The 22,677-nt window shown below is 46.3% G+C and overlaps 1 protein-coding gene across 5 annotated transcripts in view; it reads left to right on the forward strand.

The window, feature by feature from the left end:
* hcfc1b (host cell factor C1b) overlaps positions 1 to 22,677 on the forward strand; it is a 159,358-nt gene that overhangs the window by 132,187 nt on the left and 4,494 nt on the right. For 4 of the 5 annotated variants that reach the window (XM_059949640.1, XM_059949643.1, XM_059949641.1 and 1 more), the window contains 8 exons: positions 43 to 203; positions 4,252 to 4,591; positions 4,882 to 5,178; positions 13,267 to 13,385; positions 14,053 to 14,193; positions 17,774 to 17,959; positions 20,827 to 21,124; positions 21,333 to 21,396. In XM_059949640.1, the coding sequence (XP_059805623.1) occupies positions 43 to 203; positions 4,252 to 4,591; positions 4,882 to 5,178; positions 13,267 to 13,385; positions 14,053 to 14,193; positions 17,774 to 17,959; positions 20,827 to 21,124; positions 21,333 to 21,396 (1,606 nt within the window). The remainder of the gene's footprint in view (positions 1 to 42; positions 204 to 4,251; positions 4,592 to 4,881; positions 5,179 to 13,266; positions 13,386 to 14,052; positions 14,194 to 17,773; positions 17,960 to 20,826; positions 21,125 to 21,332; positions 21,397 to 22,677) is intronic. The other variant, XM_059949644.1, reaches the window with a different exon arrangement.

Consider the following 22,677-nt stretch of genomic DNA (forward strand, 5'->3'; position numbering starts at 1 on the left):
CCTCCCCTCATCCCTATCATCTTCCCAACTCCACCACCCCAGTCCAGCCGCCTCCCACGAATGCCCAGGGACTCCCGGAGACGGTGCACGGAGAGACAGCGACCGCAGGCACCACAAACACCGCCACCACCGTGTCTGCAGCACAGAGTGGGGCCAACACAACTGTCACCCAGTCCACGCCCACACCCGGCCCCTCCATCCCGGTAAGTCCTCTGATCCAGTCTGTTTCTCCGCTACCTCAACGGCTCAGAGGGAGAGCAGTGTCCCATTACGTGGAAGCAAGGTGTCAGTATCCTCTTCCCGACCTGCAGGTACCTGACTGACAGCTCCACTTCTGAGCATTACGTCCGTGTTCAGATGCCCCAGGAGACTGACAGAGTGAAGCTCCCACTGCATATCCCATCACATACTCTCAGGGGGTGAGACACCGAGTGAAGCTCCCTCCGCAATGTCCTACAACACAATCCTAGGGTCAGACACAGAATGAATCTCCCTCTGCACCGTACCACACACTCCTGGAGTCAGACACAGAGTGAAGCTCTCTCTATGCTGGTTGGCAATAATCCCTCTAATTTATTTTTACCTCTGACAGTTTTAAGCACGTGATTTGACATATCAGTCAACGTCTTAATTAAATCAGTCATAACGGTCTTAGAAACGACAAATTTGAAATTGCAATAATTTTGAGACAATGCTTTTGTCATAGTTTGTAACAGTAGCTGAGTATTTTTTGTCAGTCGTACAACACTCTCTTTCCCAAATTAAAAATTAGTTGCATGTGGAATAGTAACAGAGTCAAGCTTGCCATTCTCATAACTCATTGTCAGGAAGCCTATTATCCAAGTGATTAGACACACGTTGAATGAATCGAATAATAGGCACAGTATCAACATAAAGAAATTATTGATGCCCTGTGTCCCTCCAATAAACAGACCATAACTTGTTAATTTTAGCTTTTGCATACTGCAGTGCTTCACTTATAATCACACAGCTGTTTTGAAGGAATTTTTAAAACCTAGAAACCTAAAACTTAAATTTCCAAAACCTCACTCAGGACAGTTAATTCTACTTAATATTGTGGATTGGTTAAAATCTTCAGGTTGTAGTTGCTGATTGGATCATTAAACATTCATTAATTTGCCTTTTGCAATAGTGCCTCAAAACTTAATAATTCCTCATTAAAGCAATAGCTTTAATGACAGTCTTGACAGCCATCCTACTTCATTTAGTGGTCTGAGTGACACATTACATTCTCTGACATCAGCTAATTCTCCTTTTTTAATCAACGACCTGTTGAACATTGTCTACACTGTTTATAGCAGTATTTCTGTATCCTACAGAATTGATACTCTCTTTCATGCATCGTCTAATCACATGTCGTCTCTATTTACAACCAAAGTTGCTCAGATGCTTTATTCCTTGCTGAAGAATTGCTGCCACACTATTATTTTCCAAGTATAACATTTCCCCTGTCTGATATAAACATCACCATCTTTTGAATATCATGATTGGTGAATTAACTCTTCTAGGGCTTCCAGCTAGGTACAGCTATCAATTATAACCAGTGTTTCGATGACAAACTGTGCCATCATCAGGGATGTAGAAGAACTAGACCCTTCTTAAGACTGGTGTTGATATAAAATATTCACAAACACAAAGTTTAATTTTTTTGGTCAAAACTTAAAATACTAAATGAACATTTCTGTACAGCAACATCTGTACTTCCATCAGCAGTTAGTGTATGGAAAAAATTTCCGCAATCTTCCATTACCTGTTGCATTCAACAACAACATTCCCTCTAATTTTGTTTTACAGCTACACGGACCAACCATTGCTTTAAGTAGGAAACTTATACACAGCCTGAAAGCTGCCCAGTACTTTAAATATTTTTACTGTGTAATATGAATATTTAGAATGAAAATTGAAAAATCATAGTTTTGATTATATTGGTTGAAGGGTGTAATAAACTACAACAAAGAAAATCTTTAAAAGTTTACAAAGTGTTAAACTTGTCGGCGTTCAGCAGGCCGGCTGTTTATTAACAATGAGCTACCAACTTCCATTCTGTGTTTTTTATTACAATTTGTAACAGTGTTGTAACTTGAAATACCAACAGTGTAAATGCATTGAATTTCTGAAGTGTTTCAAAGTAAAGGTTTTGGTATGTTGATTATTTAGAAATTTATGTATTATATTCATAACACAATTAATTCCAGGTTGTTCCACGATTATATTTACATAGATTTGAAAATTATACTAGCACTTAATTTAAAAATTATATTAATGTTATATAAAAGAAAATTCCCAGCTCCGTGACAGCAAAGGCTATGTACTCAGGAGCATTTCAGTTACTGTGTGGCTAAGGAGCTTAGAGGGAACAGTGCTCAACAAATTCAAAGGCAAAGAACTTGCTGGGCCAACTCTCTGCTGTATTTACATCTGTAGCCATTTGTGCACAGAATGCATAGAAGAATTAATTTTAATTGCTAAGTTAATGTTGTCTATTACCACTTTGACTATGCTTCTTTCATGCATCTTGTTTCAATGTTGCTTCACGCTCTTTTGGAGTTCCATTTAACATGTGCAAAATTTCACATTTTTTCTGGCTGCGCAATTTGGCAACTGTGTCTATATGAATTCTCTGGTTAAGGTGTCGTTTTAAGTCATCTAACTTCCATTCGCCCCTTTTTTCCACAATACTGGTTGCCCCCAACATTCGCTTCTGCACAAGTGGGGCATGCAACATCACCAGTACCTTGATGTAATATCGCAATTTTTGTTTTTTTGTTTTTGATGCTAAGTTCCTACAAATTGCAAAAGTGATTCGACCTTAAATTTGTATGAGCTTTGTTCCTCAAAGCACTTAACTCTCATGCTTTTTTCTGACATCTTTGCGATCTTAAAAATAATAATAATTAAATACTTAGATACTTTACTTAATCATCACCAAGCAATTGATACTAGAGCATACAATCGTCACAGGGATATTTGTTTCTGTGCTTTGCGTTTGATTAATTGAGAATACTAAGAATAATTATTTGAATAAGTTAACAAGTCAAAAAATATTATAATTTGAATAAAATAACCACAGTCGTGCAGAAAATCTTATAGAAATTAATTTTTACAATCTAACAATTTTTAATTTAAAATTTCTTGTTGGATTATGATTTTTTTAAAGATTACTTACATAAAAAGTCAGAATATAGAATTTTTTACAACAACCAAACACAAACCATAACTCCCAACACAAGTAAATGATGTCAGGCAGTCAAAACAATGGCAAAAGTAAAATGTTTTTACTGGACAGCGTCAGCGTTCATTGGGACAGTGGTTTATTAACAATGAGCTACCAATTTCCATTCTGTGTTTATTGTCACAATTTGTAGCAGTGTTGCAATTTGAAACACTGACAACATAAATACATTTAAGCTTTAAAATGTTCCAAAGTAAAGGATGCAGTATGTTTATTATTTAGAAAATTTATCAATTATATTTATTAACACAATTAATTACAGGGTTTTTCACTATTGTATTAAATAGATTTCAAAATTATATTAATATTACATAAAAGACTGTGTGCATGTGAGCATTTCAGTTATTGTGTGCCACGCACCTAAGCAGCTTAGAGGGAACAGTGCTGATCAAGTCAAGTCAAGTCACTTTTATTGTCATTTCGACCATAACTGCTGGTACAGTGCACAGTAAAAATGAGACAACGTTTTTCAGGACCATGGTGAACAATACAAAACCACACTGAACTACACAAATCAACACAAAAACTACACTAGACTACAGACCTACCCAGGACTGCATAGAGTGCACAAAACAGTGCAGGCATTACAATAAATAATAAGCAAGTCAATAGGCACAGTAGAGGGCAGTAAGTTGGTGTCAATCCAGGCTCAGGGTATTGAGAAGTCTGATGGCTTGGGGAAAGAAATTGTTATATTGTCTGGTTGTGAGAGCCTGAATGCTTTGGTGCCTTTTCCCAGATGGCAGGAGGGAGAAGAGTTTGTATGAGGGATGTGTGGGCTCCTTCATAATGCTGTTTGCTTTGCGGATGCAGCGTGTGGTGTAAATGTCCGTAATGGCGGGAGGAGAGACCCTGATGATCTTCTCAGCTGACCTCACTATCCGCTACAGGGTCTTGTGATCCGAGATGTTGCAATTTCCATGAGACACATGAAGAGTTTTAGTGGTTGCCATGATTAAATAATTTATTCTCTGTCCTTCTATCAATTGCTTTTTCAGAACGTTCCTTCAATATCAGAGGGTACTAATGTCACCACAGCGACTGAGCAGCCCACCTCCTCTACGTCGGAGCAGGAGTCCCTGGTGCCACCTGGTGGAGATCCTGCTCCCCCAGCCGAGGCCCTACCTCTGGGGGAGCCACCGTCGGCCGAACAGCTTACTCCGCCAGCACAACTGATGGCAGAGCGGGTCAGCGGGCCGGGTGAGCTGACGGGGCTGACGCCCGAGGAGCTGGCGGTGACAGCGGCAGCCGAGGCGGCAGAGCAGGCAGCCGTGTCCGAGGAGGTGCAGGCTCTAGCCCTGCAAGCCGTCCTCCAGGCTGCCCAGCAGGCTGCCATGGGTAGGTCACAACAGGACTGGGTGGAGTACCAATCCCGCCTCTTGTTCTATGTGTGTTTCTCTCTCTCTCTCTCTCTCTCTGGCTCTGGCTCTGTTTGTCTCCCTACTGCCCTGGTTCTCAGGTCCCAGCCCTGCGTCTCCCGCCATCCCAGGTTCCCGTCCCAGGCCCACATCTCCCCGCCGTCCTGGGTCCCAGCCCCCTATCACCTCACTGGTCTGTGTTGTGAGCAGATTATTGGGGGAGATCACTGGACTGACTTATGTCCCCACTCTTTTCCTCCTTGCCCTCAGGAACCAGTGACCCAGTGGGCACGCCGGAGACAGGACAGCAGCCTCACGAGGCGGACCTGAGGCAGCTGGGCACCGAGGCAGCCGAAGGGCAGCAGCCGGCACTTCCGTTGGCCGTGCTCGCTCACCAGGACCTGGCCGCACTGGTGGAGGGGGCCAGCAAGAGCCAGCCCCAGCTCCCCACGGAGGCCCTGGCCCCAGCTGACAGCCTCAATGACCCTGCAGCTGAGAGCAACGGGCTGGGTAGTGCGGCCAGCGAAGGGGGTGGGCACAGCCTCCTGTCACCCGGAACCACTGAGAGTAAGTAGCTGCTCTCCACACCATTGCTCCCAGACACGGCGATCCCTGTCTCTCCCTTCTTCTTCCTCCACGTCCTCTATCTCCTCTAGTATTTTGTATTTGCACTGGGATTCTGACAGTTCAGCCTATCTCAAGACTGAGATTAGCTCTATTTGTCACATATCTTTGGTTGTTGGTTGTATCTAACAGTGACAGGAGAGAGGAGAATTTTTAAAAGTAGAAAAACTGTTGTCCTGGGGCATTTCCACTCTCTCAACCCAAAAGGTCCTGGTTCACTGGTAAGAGTGGTTGTCACATCTGGGGTCATCCTTGGTTGAAGTAGGTGACCACGACTTGTCAGGCGTCTTCGCTGTCCGCATTGCAGGACCGCCTCCCTGGCTGTCGGATCTCACTGTAGATCTCATCCCCCAGTCCGTCAGAGCTGACTTTGAATGCTAGGACAGGCATGTCCCTATCTCACTGGGCTACCCTCACCTGGTTTAACCCAGCTTTTGAAGCGGTGTACAGGAGTGTGGCCACTGTCACAGGCAAATGGCTACCTGGAGCCACAGGTGAGAGCAGAGTGTCCGGTGGGGCCCAAAGGTGAGTGAGTTGCCTCAAAAGGGACACGACAAGCCCCTCACCAGAGATGACACCCACACACTTCATGATGTCACATGTACATTATGCGTTGTTTTTGCATCAGTAACCAACGCAGCCTGAGGATTTTACTGGGGGCAGCCCTCAACAGTATCCACACTTTCCGCATCAATATACCTTACGAATCCTAACCCATATGTATTTGAAACACGGTGGGAAATAGCAGCACCCAGAGGAAACCCACACAGTCTCATGGAAGATGTACAGACTCCTTGGAGACGGTGGTAAGGTGATGAACATGCCCAGGTTTGACCACTGGGCCAAATTAGAAAGGTCGGGTGTGGGCCAAATCAAGGCAGCAGGTCCCGAGAGAGTATCGAAGCAGCTGGGCCCAGATCTGAAAGCAAGGAACGACTTCAGCACCAGGCCAGATTGAAAAGCTTGTTTCAGGGCCGGAGGCAAAGGACTGACTAGCGTTCAGCTCACTACTCCCTGGGGTTTATTCATCTCTGCAGGAAGTTGAGGCTGTGGCCTGCAACTAATGGGCTCCTGAATCGGCTGTGACTGGCTTTATGGTTGTGAAGTCACCTTTGTGAACTTCAATTCTGGGTGTTATTTGCTCACTTTTAATGTTTGCACAATTTATTTTGTTTTTCTGCACTTTGAGAGTTTGACAGTCTTTTTTAAATGGGTTCCATTGGGTTTCTTTGTTTTGTGGCTGCCTGTAAGGAGATGAACTTCAAGGTTGTATATAGTACACATACTCTGGAGCGCAGGTTGCTCATACTGTAGTAGTGTTACAGTAACTGCTGTGCTGTCGTGCTGCCCCATTGCTGAGCTCAGCCTCCACCACTCCAGAGCAACTGACCCAAGATAGTCAAACCTCATGCCCTCAATCCAGGCTGGTGAGCCTCTTCTTCGTCCTCTCCAAAGCTGCCACATGCTTCCTGTAATGAGGACCAGAACTTCACACAACACCAAGAGCAGTCTAACCAACACATTATAGAGCTAAAGCATGGCTTCCTAACAGGCTGGTAGGGTTAGCACGACGCTTTACAGCAGCCAGTTGTAAGATCAGGATTCGATTCTTGCTGCTGCCTATAAGGAGCTTGTACGTCACCATGACCGCGTGGATTTCCTCTGGGTGCTCCAGTTTCCCCCCACATGCAGGTTAAGGTTAGTGGGTTGTGAGCGCGCTATGTTGGCACCTCTGGTGACACTTGTGGACGGCCAAGTAAACTCTTTGTTGATTTGATTTGATGCAACATTCCATTTCACTCTGTTTCGATGTATGTGTGACAAGTAAACTAATTTTTAATCTCTTTACTCTGCACCCTGACCTATGAAGCTCTTCCTTACTAGTCTGTCTGCTGCCATAGCCATTTAAAGGGAGCTGAGTACTTGGCACCCAAGATCCTTCTGTTGATCAGTACCTTAAAGAGTCCTTCTATTTGACCTCCAAAAGTGCAGGTCCTCACCCTTGCTCAGCCTTTGCTGTATCCTTTGACAATCCTATTCATATTTCACAACTCCGCCAATCTTTCTATTGTCCATAGACTTACTAACCCACCCTCGTAGGTTTTCAATATCACAAACATCAGAGAGACCAGCACTGATCCCTGCAGAGCGCTGTTGGTCACGGACCTTGTGTGTCTGCCCCTCCATTTCCCTGTGTCCGTCTGCCAAGCCAGCCAACTCTCACACCAAGGAGTAGGGGAGCACTATGTTCTGCAGGTGCCGCACCAGAAAGCCTATCACTTTTCCTTTGCTGTGGAGTGTCTAAATCGCAGGGCAACAAGACATCATCAGGATGTGGAGCTGGGCTGAGAAGTGGCAGATAGAGTGCGACCCAGAAAAGTGTGAAGTGGTTCACTGTGGAAGGTTGAATTCAAAGACACAATACAGGGTTAATGGCAGGATTCTTATCAGTGTGGAGGGATCTTGGAATCCGTGTCCATTGGTCGCTTCTGCCAAGTTGCCGTGCACGTTAACAAGGTGGTTAAGAAGGTGTACGGAGTGCTGGTCTTCATTAGTCAAGGGGATTGAGTTCAAGAGCTGTGAGGTAATGTTGCTGCTCTGTAAAACTCTAGTTAAACCACACTTGGTTTGTTGAATTCAGTTCTGGTTGTCTTGTTATTGGAAGAATATGGAAGCTTTAGAGAGAATGTTGTTTAATCCTTTTTGCTCCTTATGGAGCATAAGGCCTCAACAAAAGTCCTCCACTTTCTGCGATCTCTAGCAGATGTTTTTGCAGTCTCCCAAGTTTGGCCGGTGGCTTTCAGTTCATCCAAAAGTCTACGCCTCCAGGTTTGCTTTGGGCGACCTGTTCTTCTCTTCCCTTGTGGATTCCATTCGAGTGATTGTCGATTGACATTCGACTGGCTCTTCCTCAAGGTGTGGCCAACCCATCTCCACTTCCTTCTCCTTATCTGGAATTCAGTGAGCTCTTGGTTTGCTCTCTTCCATAGGTCTAGGTTTGACACTCTGTCGTACCACTTGAGGCGGAGGATCTGCCGGAGACATTTGTTGAGAAAGGTCTGGATCTTGTTGCAGCTGGTGTTGGTGATTCTCCATGTTTCGGATCCATATAGTAGGATGGCTTTCAAATTGGAGCTGGATATACAGAGCTTAGTTTTGACAGAGATGGCCGTAGATCTCCAAACAGGTCGCAGGGTTGTGAAAGCATGTTGGGCTTTTCTGATCCTTGCTTTGATGTCCTCATCTGTACCTCCTGATTTACTGATTTTGCTTCTGAGGTAGGTGAATTTGTCTACATCTTCAACTATTTGTCCTTCAATCCGTAATGGCTCCTCTTGTTTGTTATTAATGTATAGAACTTTGGTCTTCTCCTGACTGATCTTAAGGCCTACTTGCTGTGAGGTCTCTCCCAAGGAATCTACTTTCTTCTGCATATCTTGAAGCCGGTGTGAGAGAAGAGCGAGATCATCTGCAAATGCCAGGTCTTCCAATTTCCCTGTTAACGTCCACTGGATGCCTCTCTCTCAGCCAGCATAGGCTGTTCTTGTAGCCCAGTTGAGTACCACAAGAAAAAGAAGAGGCGACAGCAGGCATCCCTGTCTGACTGCAGTAGTGACCAGGAAATCTTCAGATAGTCTCCCATTGTGGATGACCCTGCATGAGAAGCCATCATAAAGCTGCTTGATGATATTCACCATCTCCGGTACACCATAGTGTCGTAAGATGCTCCACATTGACTTTTTGTCCAGGCTGTCAAATGCATTCTCAAAATCAATAAAACACACATATAGTGGAGTTTGCCATTCTATTGTCTGTTCCACAGTGACTCTAAGTGTAGCTATCTGGTCAATGCATGATCTCTCTTTCCTGAACCCTGCCTGCTCATCTCTTAAGTCTCTGGTCAATCCACTCTTAAGTCTCTGGTCATCCACTCCAAGATGACCCTGGTGAGAACTTTGCTAGGAATGGACAACAAGGTGGTCCCCCTCCACTTGCCACACAGTGAAAGTGTGATCTCCAGATTTTGGCAGCTTCACAAGGAGGCCCTTCTTCCAATCTGATGGGATCTCTCCTGTTCTCCATATCAAATTCAGCAGTATATGCAAGTGGTCCACTGTAACCTCTCCACCCTCTTTCAATGCTTCTGCAGGAATGTTGTCTTCTCCAGCAGCCTTGCCGTTCTTCAGCCTTTTCAGGGCTTTTCGAATTTCTTGCTTGATGTTGAGTGGGTCTCCAGGCTCCAGGTCAGGTGGGTTCTGTGGTGGTGGTCTATTCAATACTTCCTGGAACTGTTCCTTCCATCTCGCCAGCTGATCTTCAACCGAAGTGAGCAGATGGCCTGTCTTATCTCTAACAGGTCTGTTGAAATTGCTTTTCTTCCCTCTCAAAAGTTTAGTTGTCGTGTAGAGTGCCTTGAGGTCCCCTTTACTGGCTGCTGTTTCTGCTTGCTCCGCTATTTCATTGAAGTATGACCTCTTGTCCTTTCTGAGCTGTTTCTTCACCTCCTTGGCCACCATGCTGTACCTGTTGGTGGCAATTTGTTTCTTTTGCTGGGTTCTGGCCTGATTCAACTCCTGTTTGAGCTTTTTCCTCTCCTCCACCTTCTGCCATGTCTCATCCCTGATCCAAGGTTTACTGTTGATTGGCGGTCTTCCCAGTACTTCTTCGCAAGCTCCTACAGTTGCCTGCTTGAAGGTAATCCAGGCGTGTTCCGCTGTTCTCTCATCTTGTTCCTCTATTTGAAGAGCCCCAAAGCAGTTTTGCAAGGGGATGTGGAAATCTTTCTTGTTTTCTTCCGTCTATAGTTTTCTAACATCAAACTTTATTCGTGTGTTCTGTTGCTTCTTCTTGGCTGACAGCTTCATCTTCAGCTTTGCAACAACCCAATGGTGGTCAGATCCAATATCTGCTTCTCTTTTGGCTCTCACATCTTGCAATGAACTTTTCCAGCGCTGGCGGACTATGACGTGATCAATTTGGTTCTTTGTCTGATGGTCAGGCGAGACCCAGGTTATCTTGTGGCAGCGTCGGTGGGAAAAGAGGGTACCTCCAATGGTCAGTTCGTTGAAGGCACAGAAGTCGGTAAGGAGTTCTCCATTTTCATTCATATTCCCCAAACCATTCTGGCCCATCTCTCTCTCCCTGCCAGTGTTATCGCTGCCTACTTTGGCATTCAGATCTACAAATGACAATCAACTTGCTTAGGTACCTTTCCAACTACTGCTTGAAGCTGGGTGTAGAAGAGATCTTTTTCTTCTTCCTCTGCATTGTTAGTTGGGCGTAGCACAGGATAATGGATACCTTCTGGAATCTGGACTCAAACCTGGCTGTGATGATACGGTCAGACACTGGTTCCCATTCTATCAAACTTCCGGCTGCTTCTTTGGACAACATCAGGGTCACATGCGAATCTTCCTCTTTTTCTTTGCCGGAATAGAGCAGAGTTTCTCCCGTCTGCAGTTTGGTCTCTCCAAAAGTATTCCACCTTGCTTCGCACATGCCCGGGAGCGTGAGGTGGTATCGGTTCATTTCCTTCACTGCCTGTGCACACCTATCTGTCTCCCAAAGCGATCTCACATTCCATGTTCTGATTAGGATAGATTTCTTCTGTGAGAGCAGCTTTGGAACCTCCATTATGGTTTTCCTCGGGTGAAGGAGGGTTGTCAGCCCTGCAGCTTCCTGACGGGTTTGGTTGCAGCGCGTCATCAGCCTCCTGAATGGGGCCCTGCTTTTCCCAAGATCTGGGTTAGTGGTTGACAATCTGTTGACGGTTTCTGTAACAATTGCTTGTTTTACGTGAATGGGTTGTTAGCCCATTGCACAACCCCCAACCTGGAGGACCAGGGGTTTTCTGTCGGGGTCACCTTCCCCCAGGCGATGGTATTTCCATGCTAACGAGCTCCAACTGCCCGGGTTTGAAATCAGAGTTTACCCTCTCCTAGACAGGCTGCCATCCAAGGCTAACGAGTCCTATCTATCCGAGTTTGGAATCAGAGTTCCTTCTCCTAGGCTATGTTGGTTCATGGCACCTTCTTCCATATTATCCGGTGCACCCCTCGCACGAGGGATCCCCCATCCACCACCCAGGGGACGCACCTCAACACCGTTTAGCCCCAGCGCAAGTTTAGAGAGAATGCAGAAGAGATTTACCAGGTGCTGCCTGGATTAGAAAGCATATCTTATGAATCAGAATCAGGTTTATTATCACCAGGATGTGATGTGAAATTTGTTAACTTAGCAGCAGCAGTTCAATGCAATACAAAATCTAGCAGAGAGAGAAAAAAATAATAATAAATAAAATAAAACATAATAAATAAATCAATTACGTATATCGAATACCTTTAAAAGAATGTGCAAAAACAGAAATACTGTATATTTTTTTAAAAAGTGAGGTAGTACCTAAAGCTTCAGTATCCATTTAGGAACTGAATGGCAGACGGGAAGAAACTGTTCCTGAATCGCTGAGTGTGTGCCTTCAGGCTTCTGTATCTCCCACCTGATGGTAACAGTGAGAAAAGGGCATGCCCTGAGTGCTGGAGGTCCTTAATAATGGACAGTACCTTTCTGAGACACCGCTCCCAAAAGATGTACTTTGGTACTTTGTAGGCTGGTACCCAAGATGGAGCTGATTAGATTTGCAACCTTCTGCAGCTTCTTCAGTCCTGTGCAGTAGCCCCTCCGTACAGATAGTGATGCAGCCTGTCAGAATGCTCTCCATGGTACAACTGTAGAAGTATTTGAGTGTATTTGTTTACATGCCAAATCTCTTCAGACTCCTAATAGATTATAGCCACTATTTTGCCTTCTTTATAACTACACCAATATGTTGGAACCAGGTTAGATCCTTGGAGATCTTGACACCGAGGAACTTGAAGCTGCTCACTCTCTCCACTTCTGATCCCTGAATGAGTATTGGTTTGTGATCCTTCGTCTTATCCTACCTAAAGTCCACAATGAGCTCTTTCATCTTACTGACGTTGAGTGCCAGGTTGTTGCTGCACTAGTTGGCATACCTCACTCCTCTCGTCACCACCTAAAATTCTACCAATGATGGTTGTATTGTCAGAAAATTTGTAGATGGTATTTGAGCTATGCCTAGCCACACAGTCATGTGTATACAGAGAGTAGAGCACTGGGCTAAGTACACACCCCTGAGGTGCACCAGTGTTGATTGTCAGCGAGGAGATGTTATCACCAATCTGCACAGACTGTGGTCTTCCGGTTAGGAAGTCGTGGATCTAATTGCAGAAGGTGGGGGTACAGAGGCCCAGGTTCTGCAGCTTCTCAAACAGGATTGTGGGAATGGTGGTATTAAATGCTGAACTATAGTTGATGAACAGCATCCTGACGTAGGTGTTTGTGTAGTCTAGGTGGTCTAAAGCTATGTGGAGAGCCATTGAGATTGCATCTGCTATTGTGGCAATAGGCAAATTGTAATGGGTCCAGGTCCTTGCTGAGGCAGGAGTTCAGTCTAGTCAAAGCATTTCATCACTGTCGATGTGAGTGCTACCGGGTGATAGTCATTAAGGCAGCCCGCATTATTCTTCTTAGGTACTGGTATGATTGTTGCCTATTTGAATCATGATAGGTTGAGCAAGCTAGGGCTTTTCTCTTTGGACCAAAGGAGGATGAGATGTGACTTGCTAGAGGCGTACAAGATGATTAGAGGCACTGATCAAGTGGACAGCCAGAGACCTTTTCACCCGGGCGAAAATGGCCAAATCTTGAGGACATCCATTTAAAGAGATTGGAGGGAAGAGGTTGGTGGGTGTGTGGGATGCACTGCCAGGGGTGGTGGTAGAGGTAGATATCTTAGGAACATATAAGAGACTCTTAGAAAGGCACACGGATCATAGAAAAATGGAGGGCCTTGTGGGAGGGAAGGGTTAGGTCTGTACTGGTCTATGCTCTAAGAATCAGAGATTCTTAGCTGGGTGGGGGGCCCTTTCTGACAGTGGGTGGAGTAGTAATGGAGTGGGTTGGGGTAGCTCAGCGTGCTCCTGCTCTGAGATACTCCCCTCCTGTCCACAGGCCTGGTGCCATCCAGCTCTCTGTCCTCACCGCAGCCGGCGGCAGTGCCCAGTCCAGCCAAACTACAGGCAGCAGCGGCCCTGACCGAGGTGGCTAACGGCATCGAGGGCACCGGAGCGGTAAGCTATCTGGGAGTCACCTGTGACAGGTTATGGGGTTGGAAGTGCAGAGGGGTGCCCAGGAATTCTGTGGGAGGAATTCTTGGAATCCCCCTCCCCAGGTTGGGGGTTATCATTTCCCGGGAACCCAGGAGGGGGCAGGCTTGCCCAAGATTCCAGGAAGATGGGGTGGTGTTGCTCGGGGCCTTCGAGGGTGGGGGAGTATTGTTTTCCAGGATCTCTGGAGGGTGGGTAGCATTGCCCCAGACCTGAGGGAGTGGGGTTTGAGCAGGGTGAGGGGAAATCAGTGTCCAACCCAGAACCCTAGTGGAAGAGTGGATAGTGCCCATCCTGGGATCCCTGTCCGGAGGGAGGGGAGACGATTTGGGGTGGGGGTGGTGGGAGTGCAATCTGTTTCTGGGATACCAGGAGTGTGGGGTGTATATGATCCAGGACGTAGGGGTATACTCCCCTAATACTACAGTGACTCGGAATCCTTCTTCCCGTGGGTGAAGTGGAAAAACCGGTGCTGATTGATCTCACTGGGAATGTCTGAAGCTGTTGTTCCCGTCTCATCACTCCCTGGGGATGGCCATGGGGAGTCAGGGGTAAGCCTGTGGAGGTGGCTGCCTGACATTCTCTTTTAATCCTGCTGCATTTTCTCCCAACCCCTCTCTCCATTTTACAGAAAGCAGATGCGGCCCCCATCACCCCGAAGCCCCCCGTGAAGAAGGACCAGAACCAGTGGATGGACGTGGGGGTGATCAAGGGGACGAGTATGGTGGTCACGCACTACCACCTCCCGTCTGACAGCACCTCTCCCAGAGACGTGAGTGTCGCTGGGCTGGGATAGAGTGCAGAGGGGAAGAGGGTGTGGAGGATAGACGGAGGGTTTGTGGTGTGGGAGAGAGGGAAGGGGAAGATGGAGGGGAGGAGGACTGGGTGTGGAGTGGAGAGGGAGCAAGTACTGGGTGTCAGGGGAAGAGGGGAAAGGACGGGGTGTGGAGGAGAGATGGGACGAAAACCGGGTGTTGCGAGGACCTGAGTTCTTTTTGGAAAGATTAAATAGGTTAAGACTTTATTCCCTAGAGTGTAGCAGAATGAGGGGAGATTTGATAGAGGTATACAAAATGATGCAGTCCTGGGTATGACTCTAAACCGCAAAACTGGTGATGAGGCTCTGACTTTCAGAGCTTTGGGGAGAGTGGAGTTACCCCTTCATTGCTCCCAGGGCCACTCTGACCCGGAACAGTAGCACCTGCAAGGGTTCCTGCTCAGGATACGAGCGAAGGCCAAAGGCAGATCCGGCAGGTTCAGTAACTGAACTAATGACGGAGAAGGGGGATGAGCTCGGACCTCAAATGACAACAGCTATAGTACAGGCGGATGAACATTTGGGAAGAGAAATGGCGATTCTTTCGGTTCACCCAACGGAAGGCAACAGCAAACCACCGTTGCTAGATACCAGGTTTCCTAGAATCTATTGCTAAGAAAACCATGGTCAAACTCACAAAATGTATCGCTCAACAACAGCGTCAAGAGGATCTTCAAGACAATTCTGAAGACGCTTCGCTCGATGGGGTTGATTCTGGGCAGCAGGGGATCCCCGACCGTCATCAAGCTACTGCTCAGAAAATTCAAGTAACACAAAAGAAAATTACTGCCACTTGGAACGTAAGAACCCTATATCAAGCAGGAAGGTTGGACAATGTGATGAATGAAATAGAAAGACTAAAGATTAACATCATGGGAATTAGTGAAGTTCGTTGGACAGGTGCTGGAACTTGTCAAAACAGAAATACAACACTAATTTATCCTTGTGGAACATACCATTCTAATGGAGTAGAAATTCTTAAGGATGAAAACATGGCAATATTTTAGGACATTGGGCAATATCAGAAAAGTGCTTGCGGGGTGTGGTCACTGATGCTGGGGGCTATGCTGACATCCTAGCCTGTGATCTCTGTCTTTTTCAGACTGACGCTGAGGCCAAACTCTTGGCAGACGTGCCAGGGAACTACTAGCGTCTGGAGACCAGACCGAGTGTGTGATGTCAGGACGGCATCATCAGTAAAGAGTATCTCCTGGATCAGGACCTGACACACTTTGGTCTTTGCTCTGAGGCGTGCGAAGTTGAGGAGCTTGCTGTCATACCTAATGTGTAGGTACACTCCATCATCAGATGTCCTGAAAGCGTACAACAGTATGAGGGAGAAGAAGATCCCGAAGAGCGTCAGGGCAAGGACACAACCCTGCTTCACTCCGCTTTGGATGGGGAAGGGCTCTGAGGATGATCCATTGAATTGTACTGTCCCTGCATGCCGTCATGGAAAGAGGCGATGAGATTCAGCAGCTTTGATGGGCATCCGATCTTCTTCAGGAGTGTGAAGCCTCTTCTGCTAACCAGGTCGAAAGCCTTGGTCAGATTGGTAACGGCTGTCTCTGTTCTCCTGCAGCTGCCTGAGTTAGAAGATCATGTCGATGGTGGATCTCTGCTCTGAAGCCACACTGGGACTCGGTAGTCGTGTTCTGCCAGTGTCTGCAGTCGGGCAAACGCCTTGCCAATGGTGTTGAGCAGGAATATGCCTCTGTAATTATTACAGTCATTGCAGTCTCCCTTATTCTTCAACAATGTGATGATGTTTGTGTCTCACATGTCTTGGGGAACTGATTCCTCCTGCCAGCACTGGCAGAGCAGCTCATGAAGATGGTTTAGGAGCACTGGTTTCCTGCACTGGATCACTTCTGTAGGGATGCCGTCTTTGCATGGTGCCCTGCCGTGAACAAGTGAGTCGATGGCCTTGCTGAGCTCTTCCTCTGTTGGGAGTAGATCCAGCTCTTTCATGGCAGGGAAGGCAGGGATACTGGCAAGGGCTGACTCAGTGACCATGTTCTCAGTGGAGAACAGGTTCTAGTAGTGCTCGACCCACCTCTCCATCTGCTTGGCACAAGTCTTTGATGACTTTACTGTCCTTGAACTTCAGCAGAGCCTCAGAGTTAATGGTACCTTCACATACATGCAACTCACCCATGCCGTGGGCACTGATGCACCCCCATACCATCACAGATGCTGGCTTTTACACCTTTCACTGATAACATTCAGGATGGTCGTTTTCATCTTTGGCACGGAGAACTCGATACCCGTTTTTTCCGAAAACTGGCTGAAATGTGGACTCATCTGACCACAACGCACAGTTCCACAGTCTTTCAGTCCATCTGAGATGAGTTCAGGCCCAGAGAACTTGCCGGCGTTTCTGCATAGAGTTGATGTATGGCTTCCTCCTTGCGTAATACAGTTTCAGGTTGCATTTCTGGATGCAGCGACGGACTGTGTTAAGTGACAATGGTTTTCTGAAGTACTCTCGAGCCCAGGTGGCTATAATTGTCACAGTCGCATGACAGTTTCATAGGCAGTGCCGCCTGAGGGCTCGAAGATCACGCGCATTCAACAGTGGTTTCCGACCTTGCCCTTTACGCACTTATGTCTCTGAATTCTCTGAATCTTTTCTCAATATTATGTACTGTAGATGTTGAAAAACCTAAATTCTCTGCAATCTTGCTTTGGGAAATGTTCCTTTAGAACTGACTAACAATTCTCTCACGAATTTTGGCACAAAGGGGTGAGCCACGACCCATCCTTGCTTGCAAAGACTGAGCCTTTGATGGACGCTACTTTTATACCCAGTCATGATACCTCACCTGCTACCAATTAGCCTGCTTAATGTGGAGTCTTCCAAACCGGTGTTACTTGAATATTCTGTGCACTTTTCAATCTTATTTTAACTCTGTCCCAACTTGTTGAGTGTGTTGCAGCCATCAAATTCTAAATTTGTGTATATTTACAAAATACAATTAAGTTGGTCAGTAAAACTATTGAAAATCTTTTCTTTGTATTTTTGTCAGTTAAATAAGGGTTCACGTGAATTAACATATCACAGATCTTTGTTCTTATTGCATTTTGGAAAATATCCCAACTTTTCTGGAAATGGGGTTTGTATATTAATCTGAAGTTCATATTGCAGTAAATAAAATGAAGGAAGGGAAGGCGGCAGGTCCTGATGAATTAGTAATAGAACAAATTAAAATTATAAATTAAAGATAATGGAATTGAAAAACTTACTGATTTAATCAATGACATTTATGAGACTGGTATAATAACAGAAGAGATGAAAATATTCAGTATTTATCACTCTTCCTTAGAAACCGAAGGGCTTGTCGTGTTGTGCTCTGAGCCTTATATGCTGGGGTATAATGAAAAGCCTCTTTATGGCATGCAATCCAGAAAGATGGTTCCATACATAAGTATATCAAGGCAGTACAAAATGCAGAAAAGCGTTAGTCAAACGTTGCAGTGCCACTTTCTGCCAAGCCGACTTGCTGATACTTTTTTCTCGCCTTGTCCCCTGCAGGATGACACGTACGTGGTGCCGGACTACAGCCAGCTGAAGCGCCAGGAACTCCAGCCAGGCACCGCCTACAAGTTCCGGGTGGCGGGCATCAACGCCTGTGGCCGGGGGCCGTTTAGTGAGATCTCCGCGTTCAAGACCTGCCTGCCGGGGTTCCCTGGAGCGCCGTGTGCCATAAAGATCAGCAAGGTGAAGATGAAAAAGAAGCATGTGGAGGAGTTGGGGGGTAGGAGGGTGTGTTTCTCCAGGAGCAAATATCAGATTGGATGAAAGCACAGAGTCTTTAACCCCAGGGTTGGAGAATCAAGAACCAGTGCATCGAACAGAACAGGCCTTTCCGCCCACAATATTGAACCTACACCAAGATCAATCTAACCCTTCCCTCTTACATAGTCCTCCATTTCCCTGTCATCCATGTGCCTAAAATGACCCTAATGTATCTGCCTCTATCACCAGTCCATTCCACACACTCACCGCTCTGTGTTTAAAAAGGACCTCTCATCCTCCTTCGCGCCACAGAGCGAAAAGCCCTAAGTTGCTCAACCTCTCCTCGTAGGACATGCTTTCTAATCAAGACAGCACCCTTTGTAAAGCTTCCACATCCTTCCTGTAATGAGACGACCAGAACTGAGCAATGCACAAAGTGTGGTGTAATCAGGGCTTTATAGAGCTGTAACATTACCTTGTGGCTCTTGAACTCAAGGTATGACTTGCCAACACTGCAGGGCACAAGTTTGGGGTGAGAGGGGAGAGATTTAATAAGATCCTTAATTGTTGCATGGTGTCCGTGTGTCCCTCTGAGTCCCATTTCTCTGCCCCCCCCCCCCAGGTTCTGCATACTCCTATCATCCTAGCAATGTGTGGGATCAGTGCAACAATGCAAAATGACAAAGAGTAGATCAGGGGTTCCCAACCTGGGGTCCACAGACCCTTCAGTTAATGGTAGGGATGTATGATTTAAAATAGGTTGGAAACCCCTAGTGTAGATGGTTGGAGGGCCATTACACCCACCCTATTTGACATCTCTTTTCCTGCCATCCTTTGCCTCGTTGGCCAAGACCTGCAGCAGGGCATCCCAATCATGTATACAGGAGACAGCAGGCCTGGTTCAAGGCCAAGTACAAACTCAGCACCACCACTATCATGGAGCTTCAGCATGCAAATGACAGCAGCATCACAGCACACTCTGAAGAAGAGCTCTGATGTATCCTGAATCCCTTTGCCAAAAGGTATATAGGACCCAGGGTCCTGTTTTGAATATTAAAAAAAGACACAGGTCCTATATCAGCTACTGCGCAACTAGCCATTTATCCAGCCCTCCGTGAAAGTCAACGGTATCGCCCATGAAAATGTAGACCACATAACCTACCATGGCAACATTCTCTCCTCAAAAGCAGTCCTCAGCTCAGAAATCAGTGCAAGATTAAGGGGGAAAAGTCTTCAAAGACCCAACAAAGCTTTTAGTCTATAGAGCAGTCATCCTTCCTACATTACGGTATGGAGCTGAATTGTGCTCTAGTGTGAACAGTCACCAGAGAAGTACTGAAGCTAGCAGATAGAAAAGTGTTTTATTCAACAAAATGAGACACTTACAAAGAAAGAAGCCTTTAGACCCAATGTTACATGTCATTTTTGTATGCTAAAGATTGAAGGTGACAGCTGGACAATTCTGTAGTTACAACACATTTACAATGCTTCCTTTGAATTACATACAGTTTTCACACCACCTTCACATCCACACATTCCAGACACCCAAAATGAATGTTAATTAGCATTGTCTGGTTTGATATCAGGTCCAGTCCACAACTCCAGGAAAACTATCGTTCAGGGCTGCACTTCAAATTCCACATTCAAATCTGACATACGGCTGCTGTTGAACTTAATAGTTGTTATATACCCAACTCCAGAATATGCCCTAATATCATGGACCACTTACAGGAGGCATCCGAAAAGCCTTGAAAATGTTGAGAATCGTGTGGAATTAGAGACACTAACACCAGAGTACTGGAGGAGGCCAATGTGATCAACATCTCCACCCCGACTCTAATGTCCTTCAGCTGCCTGAGTCACATCTCCCCAGTTGAAGGACGGTCAGTAAAGGAAACGCTTGAAAAACAGCATCAGTATCAGCCTGAAGAAATTCAACCTTGCATTCACCTGGAGGAAATCTCTTCAAGAGGGAGCTGCGCTACGTATGAGCAAGCTCCACTGTGCCCCACGAAGGGCAGCTGTGAATGAAGACCCAACCACTAACCGTTTGCTCACACTACACCAGATAGTCCTGTACAGCCAACTGAGGACCCAACGATAGACAATCCATCAGACTCAAATGATCACGCTTACTACTACCCTGCACAGTTCAAAGTTCAAATTTATTACCTAAGCAGATACATCATATACAACCTTGAGATTCGCCTTTTTCAGGCAGAACAGCATGGAATCCACTAAAACACACACAAGACTACCACATTTCCCTCCATGGCCCTGTATCTACACGAGAGCAATCCATGAAATAGAAGCAGAATTGGGCCGTTTGGCCTATCAAGCTTGTTCCACCATTCCATCAAGGCTGATGTATTATCACCGTCATTCACCTGCCTTCTCCCCCTGATCTTTATCAGCTTCTACTTACTCTCCTCGGCTGTCTGTGGCAATGAATTCCACAGATTCACCACCCTCTGGATAAGGAAATTCCATCTCATCTCTGTTCTAAAGGGATGTCTTTCTGTCCTGAGGCTGTGCCCTCTGGTCCTAGATTTCCCTCACACCCTCTTCATTCTTCTAAACTCAGCGAATTCAGGCCCAGAGCCATTAAACGCTTCTCAAAGCACAAGACATAAAAGCAGAATTGTGCCATTGAGTCTACTCTGCCATTCCATCATGGCTGAGTTATTATTCCTCTCTCATTCCCGTGCTGTAGTGTTCTGTGTTCTATGAGACAGATGTGGAAGGTGGTTATGTTTGGGTGGGGTGGGAGAGGGTGTATCCTCAGAAAGGTCGCAGGGTAGGATCCTGTGCTTGTGGGACTCTAACCCAATCTCCACCTTCCTGTGCAGAGCCCGGATGGTGCGCACTTGACATGGGAGCCTCCCTCCATGACGTCGGGCAAGATCATAGAGTACTCCGTTTACTTGGCCATCCAGAGCAGCCAGACCCTGGAGTTGAAGGCCAGCAGCCCTGCCCAGCTAGCCTTCATGAGGGTTTACTGTGGCCCCAACCCCTCGTGCCTGGTGCAGACCGCCAACCTCTCCAATGCCCACATCGACTACACAACAAAGCCGGCCATCATCTTCAGGATAGCAGCCAGGAACGAGAAAGGCTACGGACCCGCCACGCAAGTCAGGTGGCTCCAAGGTGACTGTCCTCCCATGAACATCTCTCTCCGTTTTGTTCCTCTGCCCTGAGCCACCTTCATCTCCATATCTATCTCTATCTCGCTCTCCTGCCCCCCCCCCAGTCTTTGCCTTCTCTCTGCCACCACCCCCTTCTCTCTCTCGTCTCCCTTTCCCATCACTCAAATCTGAAGTGTTCATTAAATCCTTTCCCCTCTTTACCCTTCCAGAAATCAACAAAGACGGAACAGCAGTGAAGCCATCAGTGAAAAGGCCGGTCACCTCACCAGAAATGTAAGCAGCATCACCTTTCTGCCACTTCTCCTTTCCTCTCCCCTCCCTCCTCCTCCTAGGACAGGTCAGATCTTTGGGTGGGCAGTCATTGTTGTCCCTCCCAACATGGGTCCCTCTCACATCTCCCATCACTCCCCCACTCCAATCCCCACCAGCTCTGTGTTCATGGCATGTGTAACAGGGTGCCTGCCGGACTGGTCACCTTTGGCCAAGGTCTCGGCCTCCAAAGTTCATTACCTCCACATCTCACGTCAGAATCAAAAGATCGGGGTTTCAACAAAGGCTCGGGCCAGGTCGTACTGTACCGAGGGAGCAGTGAGGATGGAGCGCTGCACCACAGCCGGGGCTTTGCCTCAATTGCTCTCTCATGAAGAAAAGGCTGGTCTCTTTCATTAAGTAGCAGCAGAGATAGAGGTTCATGACTGGATTGGGTGCGTATGTGCATCTCAGTAGCGTAGCAAACGATATGATGCCATTACAGCTCAGAGTGTCAGAATTCAGTTCTGGCACCCGCTGTATGAAGTTTGTACTTTCTTCCCATGACCATGTGGGTTTCCTCTGGATGCTCAGATTTCCTCCCACCATCCAAAGATGTTCTGGTTGGTAGGTTAATTGTCATAGTAAATTGCTCTGTGTTTAGGCTAGGGTTAGATGGGGTGAGTGCTGAGCGGCGTGGCCCATTGGGTCGGGAGGACCCATCCCCCGCTGTGTCTCTAATTAAATAATTCTGTAAAGCGAAGATGCTTTCAAAAATAACAAAATGGAAAGTTTCAAAATATTTTAAAAAAATGATAAAGAGCATTAATCACTAAAAAATTTAAAATCAATATTTGGTATGACCACCCTTTCCCATTAAAATTCCATCAGTTTTCTTAGGTACACTGTTGTGCAGTTATTATAAGAAAATTGGCTGGTAGGTTGTTCAAAGTATCTTGGAGAATTTTCCACAATTCTTCTGTGAACTTTGGCTGTCTTGCTTCTGTCTCTCCAGGTAATCCCAGACAGCCTTCCTTTTTATAGTCATTTTTTTTGCTATTCAGAAACTCATTATACATTGCCGTATTTACAGAATTATTTGTTTACATGTGCCTAAGACTTTTGCACAGTACTGGATATACATGGTGGATGTGTGTGGTAGTGGGTTCGCTTCGTGGACCGTTCAAAAAGCTGATAGCGGAGGGTAAGAAGCTGTTCCTAAAAAAAATGCTGAATGTGTGTACTTGGGTTCACATACCTCCTCCCAAATGGCATTAAGGTAGAGGTCCAGGGTGGTTAGTGATG

This window comes from Hypanus sabinus, chromosome 24 (assembly GCF_030144855.1).
Source record: "Hypanus sabinus isolate sHypSab1 chromosome 24, sHypSab1.hap1, whole genome shotgun sequence".
NCBI lineage: Eukaryota > Metazoa > Chordata > Chondrichthyes > Myliobatiformes > Dasyatidae > Hypanus > Hypanus sabinus.